A 12,500-nucleotide genomic window follows, 5' to 3' on the forward strand; every position below is an offset into this window, starting at 1 on the left:
GAGAGAGTGTGTGTGTATGTGTATTTGCGTGTGGTTGTGTGTGTGTGTGTGTGTGTGTGTGTGTGTGCATGTGTGTGTGTGTGTGTATGCCTGCATAGTGTACTGTAATCTAGTTATGCCCAATCCTTTGTTTATGCATAGAAGATGTGCAAATGTGCACAATATGTGCCGTTATTGCAATACCAATGTTTGGTCTATTTGTTTGGTGCTATTGCGGTGCAGGTCCATGCACCTGTCCGCGGGTTTCTACCTGTGTGTCCTGGGGCAGGTGCAGGACGGTGTGCAGTCGCTCAGTGTGGTGGTGCCGTGACTCCTCCTCGTACACAAGGTCCCGGTCGACCTGCGGCAGCGCCAGGAAGCGGCGGATGGTGCACAGGTTCTCCCACAGCGTGCGGTTCTCCGGGCTGGGGTTCTCCTTCCACCGCAGTAACTCACACAGCCAGCCCTGGGGTGTGGGGGCGCATTAGAAATACAGACTTTAGTATCTAAGCCAAGGAATTTTAAGCATCAGAGAGGTTTTCATCAAGGTCATCACAGGTCTTCATCAAGCTGACAAACATGTGTACTTAATAAAGGTGCATTTGGAGCATTTTTCATGTCCAGATTTTTTTGTGTTGCTTTTGAGAAAATATCATTGACTTAAAAGAGAGAAATAAAAAGGCGAGATGGTTTTGTTACCCTCAATGTTCTGGTCCCAAATGGACAATTTGGGACAGGAACAGAATTATTTGTTATCATTCTTATTTGTAGCTTAATTATCATTTATGATGGGTCGTTTTTACACCTTGGCAATACCAATCTACCCATTTTGATGGCAACACAGCACTCCATGACACAAATTGAGATGGAGAGAAAAAACGAATGGAGAGAGAAAGTGGTTGAAAGAAAAACGAGAGAAAGAAATGGCAAAGGGTGCAAGGGTAAAGATGGGTGAAGGCAGAGCAATGGAATATAAAGAGAGATGAAGACTTTTAAAAAGGTGGAAATGAGCAAATAATAAAATACGATCGCAAGAGTTGCAGGAACCGGGGGGATTAGATGAAGGCAGAGAGAGGATGAACGTGAAAACACACAAAGCACAGAAAAAGTGGAACGATCAAGATAGACAAGTGGAAGGGAGGATAATTGAGAGGATGGGGTGATGGAAATAGAGAGCGAGAGAGAGATTCAATTATCAATGCTAGACTGGTCTAGACAGTTTGTGACACCAGCTGTTGTGTTCAACCATCCTCCTCCAGAAGCATCTACTGCTAATAGCCTGATAACTGAACCCTCCTCTCTCGCTCTCTCTCTCTCTCCCTCTTTCTCTCTCTCTCTCTCCTTGTGCCCAGCTGTAGCAGATGGGTGCACTGAGCCGTGCCCCTCCGCCACCCCCAGACCCACCAACCTGGGAGACCTCGCAAACCACAACACACACACACGGACACACACACACACACACACACACACACACACACACACACACACACACACACACACACACACACACACACACACACACACACACACACACACACACAAATGCGCACCACCACCCATTTTGCCTTTCTCACGCTCACACCTGCGAACCCGTAGCGACATGCGATTCTCCTGAAACATAACCCACTAATGTGGTGTATCCATGAATTAATCATGATCCCTTTTCAAAAAGCATCTTTCATTTGGAACTTGCAGTTTTATTTCTGTTTGAAGTATTGAACTGGATTTTTCGAATGATTTTCCAATCATAGTGTCTTGACATCACTATTTACTTGGATGGACTTAAAAACCCCAACTCTCTGACGCGTCTCACAAACGGCACCGCGTATTTTTTTGGGGGGTACGACCCCGTTCCCACCTGGCTCTTGTTGGCGGCCACCTTGGCGAAGAGGGCCTGGGAAACCTTGGCTCTCTTCATCTCCTGCTGGATCTCGTCGTAGATGCCGGACGTGATGTTCACCAGCGACTCCAGCTTCAGCGGCAGATCTTGGACCGGACAGGAGGGTTTGGGCTGCGGGGGTCAAGACAATGTCATGTGTCGGGTATCACTGCTTTCGCGTTTCTGCATCGCGAAGAAGAGCGGAGCTTCAGGTGTTCGACCAGAGGAGTCCGATGTGGAGGATGCGATCGAGATGATACGGCCCTCCGACTCGGGGATAATTATCAGCCGATCTCTACCCAGCAACAGGAACTTCGCTCGCGCACGAGGAGGGGAAGGTTATCGCGGCGGCGATCGGATCGGAGCGCTCCCTCCAGTTGTGCGCCAATCGCGCGCACATCTGCCGCTCACATCTCCCCATGAATAAGGTCTCCAGATCTAAGTCATTAAGACCCTCTCTTTTGTCTTCCCTTTGTACTGTCTGTTTGAGCAAACATATATTGGCTCTCGGAGCGGTTTGTATACACAGCGTTTGAAGTTGACTGCGAGACGCGCACAGACAAGCCAGCTTACATTCTCCCGGCATAAACGATGCTGAGATAAATGTACATAGACAAAATAGGAAAAGCACGCAAGATACAACGCGGGCCACGAATAGGCATTTTCTCTCTGACATCAGAGGGAGTTCCTTATCACCGGCGTTCCTAAATGGTTGAGTGCAGTTGGAAAGAAACATCCAAATATAATGTCCTTTCTGTTTATGATTTGCCCCGGCAATAGTCTTTGAGGTCGTTTTCCTTATTATAAACTCTTGAATCTGTTCAAAACATCAAGACCCGGGGATCTATTTAAGTGCAACAAACCGGGAATCGGTTCACAACACACTGAGCTCTGTGCGGACAAGCCGGAGATGGGAGATAGCGCCGCTCACCGAGTTGGTGATCTTGGTCTTGTTCTTCCAGATGGAGGCCCAGGCATCAGGGGTTAGCTGCTCATCTAAACTCCTCTCCCACACTTTCTACACACACACACACACACACACACACACACACACACACATACACGCACGCACGCACGCACGCACGCACACACACACAGACACACACACACACCCACACACACACACACACACACAGACCAGACACACACATTAGTGGATAAGAATTAGATGTGCACACCGCTTTGCACAGAGCACAGATGCAGCAATTGTACAAGTCCTCGCTTGCTGCACTAGCACATACTGCTACTCCATCACCGAGAGTGCGGAGACTTAGGAGTGATTAGCTACGAATGGAGGTGGAGGCATCTGGGTGTGGGTACAGGCAAGGTTGTCGGTCACTACCTGTGCGAGACGCGGACCCCCAGGGCTGGAGGAGTTGGAGGCGGGCAGGCCCACTGGTGGGTTCATGCTGCGCTCCCGCTCCTCCTGGTAGATGCGATCGCGCTCTCCCTCGGGCAGGTTGAGGAAGTTCTGCATGGCCTTCAGATTGACCAGCAGGGACTGGGAGGCTGTGCGCGGATCTTCCTCCTTACGCAGGATCTCTGACAGCAGGCCCTGGTCGACGCCAACACGCGCATTTGTATTAGCATTAACATAAGAGGTTACCTCCGCCCTGACCACTACCCCTTTCCCTGCCGCTTACCTCAATGTATATTGAACCACTCACATATGGCACACATATCGTTTTTCAAGATGTACTCCACCAATCTACCCATCGTTCTCTGCACACACACACACACACACACACACACACACACACACACACACACGCGTACAACTTCCTCAGCATCATCGCTGCCCAATGTACACATGCGCACACATACATACGCACACACACACAAACCACGTACATAAACACACCTGCCCCCTACCCTATACCATTAGGTGTGTAAGTCACTTCCCACTATAACTGCTCTAATGGGGCATACGGTAGCCAGCCCAGCCAACCTGAATGCAGCAGGTGTGTTTGCCACTGGGAGGGCGGGGGAGGAAACTCAACTACCCAGCAAGCTGTCCAGCCATGCTTCAGCTAATCCCACTTATAATAGCACTTGGTGGTGGACAGCAAAACACCAACCCCCCACTGGGTTAGATTATGGGCCTATCAATGACACGTTATTGATGCCATATTCATCTCCGTTGAATGAGACAATTATCTCTTTACACCTGATATGAGAAACTGAACATGGGGTTTTTTTTTTTAGATCTTCCAACATCGCCCAGGCTTCGGTGCAATGTAAGAGGCTGATTTGCTCCAGATCTCACAAATGTCACTACCATTCTCAATATTTATTTGCTAAAGTCAGTTATTTCCCTTTTAGCACTCTTCACCTCCATCCTCTCTCCTTGTTATGATTCATTATCTCACTAATTTTACCAACCTAAATGAATCCCCTCGCCCTTTACAAGGCTGGCAATGTTTCCTACCTGTGTGCGGTTGAAAGCCACACGGGCAAAGACGGCCTGGGAAACGCTGGCCCTCTTCAGCTCGTCCCTGACCTGCTGGTAGATGTCGGTGGAGACCTCCGAGGCCGAGGGATTGCCGCCGGGATGGTCTCCGACCACCTTGGACGAGCGCTGGGGGATAGGCGGGTGGTTGAGGAACTGCTGGTTGAGGGCCTGCGGGTGCTGGTGGGCCAGCAGGCGGCTAACCGCTAGCTGCTGGTTGATAAGGTGGGCCATGGCCAGCTGCTGGCGCACCAGCTGGGGGGAGAGCTGGGGGGAGAGGAGCCCGCCCGGGCCCAGCAGGGGCTGCAGGGCGCCAGGCGGCAGGGGAGGCGGCGGAGGGGGCACCTGTCCGGCGCGGAGCGGGGGACTGTGGTGGACTGGAGTGTGGGGCGAGGGCTGCTGTTGGGGAGGCTGGGGCTGCTGTGGCGGCTGGGACGGGACCTGGGGGTCTATGGACCCGGCTTTGAGGAGGGGGCTCACCGCTCCCAGGTGACTGAGCTGGGCAAGGCCTGCCAGGTGGGGAGGGGGGCGCTGGCCGAGCACACAGAAGTCTGCCAGACTGTCTCTCTCTACTGCGGAGAGAGGGAAGGAAAGGAGATGAGCCAGTGTGGGAGACGGCGGAATCGGTCGTTGTGTAAAGCATCTTTTCACAACGCAAGTTTAGCAGATTGACTCCTTACTTTTGATATCAGCGGCTTCTCTTCCAGACCACATCTTCTCCAGGTAGTCTCCTGTAAACAAGACAAATAAAGAGGGTCTGTCACATCTTGTGTTGTGCCCATTAAAATAAGTAGAAAGACATCACGTAAGGTAAGTTAGTACTTGTATTAAAGCAGTGTTTCTCAATGCGAGTCCCTGTACCCCTAGGGGGACTTTTGGGTACTGCAAGGGGTAAAAAAGTGCTACAAAATATTATATATATTATATTATATTACATCACGTTATATATAATATTAAAAAAAAATAGCATACAACACACATACAGTACATCATTATGTTAATTTAAAGGTTTTTCTCCAAATGCCAGTGAATACTCAGCTGAAAAAAAGATGGGTTACACTTCTAAAAAAGTTTGAGAACCACTGTATCAAGGGACAAGATCGGCTGAAAATCCAATTAAATTGGCCAAAAGAAGCTCCCATTCTTAAAGCTGCAACAGGAAGGTAAAACCCCCCTTGATGCTGGTGACTTACTGTTCACTGTTGTAAACAGCAAACACTGTTTAACTATGAAATGGTGCAAAAATAACGAACTATATGTAACTAAATGGGAGACACTCAAGGAGCACATGTGGCCATTACGTATGGTCTAATTCCATACCATTCCATACATCACCCCCAGCCCATATTTATTATTTTTATTTTTACTTATTCATATTATTCATGTAATTTGCATGCAAAATAAGTCCACATGACCCACGGACAACAAATTCAAATGGCAGCAACACGAGAAGTAGCAACACTGTAAGCAGTCCAATTCTGAGGGAAAACTGCGGATCTGGCAACGCTGATCAGCAGTCCCTTGGCAATTGGTTACAATTAATACTTAGATTACAAACTAACGATGGTAACCATTTGGACTTTATCCTGAAGCAGCAGTAAAGTAAGCAACAGTGTAGTTAATTCACAACCTGTGAATTTTCAAAAGATGAGGTGAGTTATTCATGTGGATGGAAAGACGATCTCCCAAAATCATTTACAAGCAGGTGAGTGTCGAATAAGAAAGCTAGGGAACCACTGCAAAAACGCTTTGGATACAGAAGCGCTTACAGGAGCACTTACTCTAAATTCAAGACAACTCACACAAAATACATTTTATTCACCCTTAAAAAACGTTCCTGCGCCTCCCGAACTGGCGAGTGAAGAGGCCAAACAGAGCGAGGCTGTGCTCTCCACATGTGCAGCTTGTGCGCACATCTGGAGCCGAGCGCGGCGAGAGCCGTCCTGCCAGCCAGAATGCAGAACTAATTGTGGAGACAACGACTGTAACCTTATGACTTCTCTCCCCGTGTCGGAGTCCCTCTCCCTCGTGGTGTTTTGGGTTAGGCTGAGGGCCATTTTACATGAAGTGTGACTTTGTTGTGCGATTTATTCCCACGTCAATCAAACCATGAAAAAAATAAAAATAAATAAAAAACTGTTACTGAATGAAACTATACACTGGCAACACGAAATTCCGCTCTCCGAAAAATGATTTCATTCGCAGCTTCGATTTTCCTCCGACCTTTGCCCCGCAAAATAATGGCTTGAACCATTCATAATCACGTCATATGAAACGCCAGATCGAGTCATTGTTTACATTTCCCAGCAGTGCTGCTCTTTGAGAAAGTGCATAAAGGGTACAAAGACAATGATTTTAAGGAAAACACATGGGAAAGAAAGTAAAAATAATCAAACACAGTTCCCTTAATGAGATTGTGTGCACGACGGAAAACACAGGAAACAGCATTGTTCATATTCAAGTCTTATTAGGTACTGGATGAAAGAAAATAGGCTGAGGGAAGGGAAACAGCATCCTGACAGTGATATACTGAAATCGAAGCTTCCTTATAGATCTTTAGACCAAAAAAAAAAACCAAGTGGACAGAAAAGCTTTTGCGTAGTGACGAGTCGTAAATGTTTTCTGGTAACAGTTTGACCTCTGAATTTGATTGCATTTCCCCGTTGTTTTGCAGTAATAATCTGAGGACGATAGTTTCCTTGAAGGCGGTGGAGGAGGGAGCTGGCGGAGACAGATGTGGTGGACCGGATGAGGAACCATTGGAGGAAGAAAAGGAATAATGTCACAGATTGTTTTTGTTAACATGCCCAGGCCTTGTGCTGTGAATTTGTGAAAATACTCGACCAATTGTAATGCTGGTGAAGCCGGGTACCGGACGCTCATTGGCCGGTTGTCGGCTCAGGACTAGTGTGTGGCAGCTTTCTCACCTTTGATTTTCTTGTACTTCTTATACCAGCGGCCAAACTCCTGGCATTTGGCAGTGGAAACATTGGCATAGTAGGAGCTATTCACTATGGAGGATATCATACTCTGGGGAGTGGGGGATCGAGCGAGAGAGAGAAAGAGCGAGAGAGAGAGAGAGAGAGAGAGAGAGAGAGAGAGAGAGAGAGAGAGCGAGAGAGAGGAAGAGATAATTAATAACCAACACAATATGAAATGCTTATACACATGCAACAACCACATGGCTCGCATGCATAAAAAACAAACACACACATAAACACATCCACGCACACACACACACACACCCGTATGAAGACACACAATGGAAATAGACAAACATTAATCATGGTGGGAAGCCACCCATGGAAACTGAAGCCAGTGCAGCGCAGAGGGGGAATCTCCAGCCACACACACATATGCTTGCAATTGATTTTGGGATCAACACCCGCATCGGGAGATCCAATCCATCTACACCCACATACACACACACACACACACACACACACACATATATATGTATATATATATATATGTGTACTGTAGAACTATGTGAGCGATATGCGCTATTTTCTGAGACAGAGTTGTTTATTAATACTATTATTATTTTCTTCAAACGAATGCATTCATCATTAGTGTGGAGCATCGTAGATCGGTGTAGATCAGTGTTTTTCACTGCCAATAGTTTCCATTTCCCTCTGTTTTCAGGTAATAATGGCATTAAGCCGGTCCATCTCTTGTTGGAAGTTAATTCTCTTTGAGGAAGACGGTGTAAAAGCTTCAAGCTTATTTCTAGATGACTGGTGTCCCTGTGGATGGCGCCACCCTTTGCAATGTGACAGCGCTAAATAAGTGTTTATATGCTACAACTACTGTAAGTAGAAGGTTGAATATCTAGAAATGCACTCAAGTACTCATTCAGCCTCATGACACATTTTTTCCCTAAAGCAGGCAAAGAGGTACCACCGCCTCAGAACTGCTCCATAGACAGGACGACTCAGTTACTTCCCAGCGTATGAAGTCAGGTTACCTGTGACAGGGGGCACTCCTTGGCCAACGTGCTCTGGTTCATCTCCTTCAGCAGCTCTTTGAGGGCATTCCTCACCGTGGCGTGGTTCCACTGCTCGCACGGCAGATCCTCCAGCTTGGCGTAACTAACAGAGAGGAAGCGCGGGGTCAATTTCTTTTCAACAGACCCCATTCAGTGTAAGAAAAAAAAAAAAAGAGTTCACACATCACACATCCCAGTGATGACCTCGAAAAAATATTACGCATTAATACTGAGGTTTGGCGAAATACCCTCTTCAAATTGATGAAGTGATCTAACTTTTCTAAACTTCCTCTTTTCGAGCGCTTCTCCAAACCACCATTTCCTGTAACCACCTCTCCTCCCAGAGCCATTTTGTCCTGTTCCCCTCCCCCCACTTTTTTGTGTCCATATTTTCGCAAACAAATAAATCATTCAGACACAGGGTGCATTATCTGCCAAAATGCTTAACCGCCACCATGGATACCGATGTAAACACGTAAACAGACCTGGCTGGTATGCCCCAAGACAATAACAATTATAATCCTGTCATCTGGTGTTTATCTGCCGTTATCTGTCAATCAGGACCTCGCCGCACTCGATCTTATGGCGAAACTGGCAGTTGCTGGCGCGCACGAGGCTGATAATAGATAACTCTCCACTATCAAGTTGTCAAACTTGGAAAAAGCCCGGGTACTTTGCTTAGAATACAGAGAATACGATCTGACTTTGGCCCCCGCTTTGAGATGCACCGCATTCCATTTTCATTTGATGGATAAGGTGCAGCTTTGAATCACAAACTGCCGCGGGGACATCAGTCACTCAGTGAAACCCCCACCAAAAAAAAAAAAAAATCTCAAATCCGGGGAAAGTTTTCCGGGATGAAGGCCGAGTTTAAGTTCGACGTTCTCAGCCGAAGACGAGCCGGCTTGGCCCGCCCTTAGGGGTTGGATCTCGCTCGCGGGTTAAGGTTAAACTCTCACTATGGATGGCGGTGACCCCCCCCCCCCCCCCCCCCGTAGGGCTCTGCCACCGACCCCTGACCTTTAGCTAGGACAGACCTTTGCAGCTGAATGCGCAGCGTGACCATGTGGTAAACTTCCATCAGCATGTCGGCCACCGTGGCCTCCGGCGCGTCGGTCAGGAAGTGGATGGGCAGAGGGTTCCACCTGCCCACCTTGATGATTCCTGGGAGAGGGAGAGAAAGAGAGGGAGAGAGAGAAAATAATTCAATTTTCCATCCTTGCTTTCCTGTGTGTTTGTTTTTTTTATATAGGTCCAACGTTTGTGCAAAAAAAGAGAGCGAGAAGGACAGAGAGGGAGCGAGGGAGCGAGAAAAGGGAGATGGAGACAGCGGGAGATGATGGAGGGCGAGCGAGCGTTTGCCCCGCTGAGGTAATAGAGAAAGGCAAACTTCATTAACCCCATTTGATCTCTTGATAGTGTTCCATGACATCATGCCGGAGCCGAAGCCTCCGGTCCGCGGCGCCGCCTGCCAGGCTGCCGCTGCCCGGAACGCCGGGTTCTGGGAGCGCCCAAGAACCGGGAAAAAGAAAGCGCATTCGAAGAAGGTAAGTAAGTAAAGTGGCAGGAGGTTATTTTGCTCTATGCTGTGGCGGGTGCAACCACAAGGGGCTTCGGGGACCCGCTGGCTTGTTGAATGACTTGACTAGTTAGCGGAAGAACCAGCGTAGAAGCATGTGGCGTCGATAACAGCCAGCAGGCTGCAGGTTATCTATTAGCAGAATACCTGACAGGCTGCACGGACTGGTTCCTTTTGCTGAGGCATTGGGCAACTTTCTGAGCAATATTAACTATAACGACATTAATGAGAAACATCGTTGGTCCAAGATTTAGCCGCCATTTCCCAATGTCCTTGCCCAAAGTCGTGTACCATTAGTAGGTGGTTTTCCAGTTTGTCATCAGCAGCCGGATTTTGCACCGGAGTGTTTCATTACAGAAGCGACGAACAGAGACGACAGACAGAGGTTCTTGTTTTAGATCCGAACGGACGCATTGCATCCAACCGGTAAAACGACCTCACCTGCGGTTTAAACAGTGTACGCCCGCTGGTGGGTGTTGGTGCTCGTGTCAGTCTGCCCATTATTGATATGTTGGTGCCCTGCGAGACTTTTTTTTTACGCAAGCTCGGGGATTTGAAATTGGAAACTAAAACATAAACCGGGAGTATCTTGGCTAAACAAATGAAATAGCGGCCTACTGGCTCACCCACGCACACTGATCCCGACACACACACACACACACGCACGCACGCACACACATACAGTCAATGATAAATGCACACATATACACACCTAAACAAATGCATACATACACACACACACCCTCTCTCTCTCGCTCGCTTTCTCTCTCTCTCTCACACACACACACACACACACACACACACACACACACACACACACACACACACACACACACACACACACACACACACACACACACACACACACACACACACAGGTTTTTCACTGGGCTTGGCTGGAGCTGTGAAAACTAAACAATACTAATCGCATTACTATCCTCAAAATGAGACCCAGACGGGACCTGTGTGTCTCTTTCTATCTGTCGCTCTCTTTCTCTCTCTCTCTCTCTCTCTCTCTCTCTCTCGCCCTCTCTCTCTCACTCTCTCCTTTGTCTCTTCGTTCCTCCTCCTGCCTCCCTTACTTTCTCTTCCCTTCATTTTGCTCCATTTCCTCCTAGCCCTGGGCTCCCACTCTCTTCCTCATGTCTCCTGTTGTGTTCAGAGCTCAGTTCGATGTTTCTGGTTTTCAGGCAGACCTGAGGGGTGATGGGGTGATGGGGTGGGTGGGGTGGGGAAGTCCCCCCCATATTTTAATCCCTGTGACCACATGCTTGGCCGGGAAATCACACTGTTATATTTTGAAATAACGGGGAAGCCCATCGTATTACCATCTTTTCTACAACAACTAAAAACTACGAAAGGCAAACTTCGCATAACCCTCCCCCAGCCTCCCCCCGTCAAGCCAACGAGGGAACGCCAAGCGCCTCTCGTTTCGGTAACTGGAACTTTTGTGAGCCGTACAAACAACACCATGGAATCGCCCAAAAACATCCCAACAATTGGGTTGTGGAGGTAGGGGGGAGGGGGGGGGGGTCATAAGGAATTGATTAGTTTTATCAACACGGGCTGTAAACAACAACAACACGGTATTATAAAGATTGAACATGTCTATCCAGAGCATTACGGACTGGGCACCGTATGCATCTGAAAATGTAGACGTGAAAAAGACGAGATGATGGAAAGATTAGGGAAATGTATACACCTCCTCAGAAGAGATACACAGACCACTGACATACACACACACACACACACACACACACACAGACAGACACAAACAGATGCACACACACATGCTCGCACGCATGCACGCACGGTCGCACACACACACACACACACATGCACACGCATACGCACGCACGCACGCACGCACGCACGCACACACACACACACACACACACACACACACACACACACACACACACACACACTCACTCTCTCCAGCATGCAGGGTCTACACATCAGATAATGAGCTATAAACAATGGCGGTAATGCCAAGTTGGGTGGAAACAGATGCATGAATAAGCAGACAGATACAAACTCATAGATGGCACATCATGACAGCACACACAGAGAAGTGGACATGCACTATACGCCGGCGCACAAAAAAAGAAAAGCACAGCCGCACAGCCGCACAGCCGCACAGCCGCGCACTCGCAGAGTCGCAGGCACGCAGGCAGGCACGCTCACAGCGTGATGGTAAATGCATTAATAATTTAGCCATTATTTTTGGTCCGCTGTATGATCGTCTCTGTTTCTTGTCCACATTTAAAAGTAGAAATCATTGTTCTCATTTCCACATTAAAATTCCGCCTCCCAAAGACATGCTTTCATGTGGCAGACTGGTGGCTTGGCTCATGTCTCGGTCCATCCACACAAACCCAAAGCCATACACAAACACACGCATACACACATTTCTCCTACTTGTTCTTCCTGACGCACAAAGGCATGCTCGCATGGTTACACACACACGCGTGCGCGCTCATGCACACGCAGGCAGACAAACACAAGTGTACAAACAGCCTTCCCGTCATCCCATGCCAGTAATTGCCTTGATGGATGCAGCAGGCTGCGCATGCATGCGGGGGCTTCTTCCAAAGCTGGCTCCAGGTTCAATGGTTCTGCCCCT

The 12,500-nt window shown here is 48.2% G+C and overlaps 1 protein-coding gene across 1 annotated transcript in view; it reads right to left on the reverse strand.

Annotated features, from left to right (window-relative positions):
- The window catches only part of satb2 (SATB homeobox 2), a 37,111-nt gene that overhangs the window by 8,960 nt on the left and 15,651 nt on the right, over window positions 1–12,500 (reverse strand). The window contains exons 4-12 of the mRNA XM_080019752.1: window positions 9,333–9,459; window positions 8,275–8,398; window positions 7,235–7,337; window positions 4,988–5,038; window positions 4,287–4,879; window positions 3,165–3,413; window positions 2,790–2,876; window positions 1,838–1,990; window positions 251–445 (exon numbers count right to left, since the gene is read on the reverse strand). Coding sequence (XP_079875878.1) covers window positions 251–445; window positions 1,838–1,990; window positions 2,790–2,876; window positions 3,165–3,413; window positions 4,287–4,879; window positions 4,988–5,038; window positions 7,235–7,337; window positions 8,275–8,398; window positions 9,333–9,459 — 1,682 coding nt within the window. The remainder of the gene's footprint in view (window positions 1–250; window positions 446–1,837; window positions 1,991–2,789; window positions 2,877–3,164; window positions 3,414–4,286; window positions 4,880–4,987; window positions 5,039–7,234; window positions 7,338–8,274; window positions 8,399–9,332; window positions 9,460–12,500) is intronic.

The sequence above is a fragment of the Zeus faber genome, assembly GCF_960531495.2.
Source record: "Zeus faber genome assembly, chromosome: 18".
Taxonomy (NCBI): domain Eukaryota; kingdom Metazoa; phylum Chordata; class Actinopteri; order Zeiformes; family Zeidae; genus Zeus; species Zeus faber.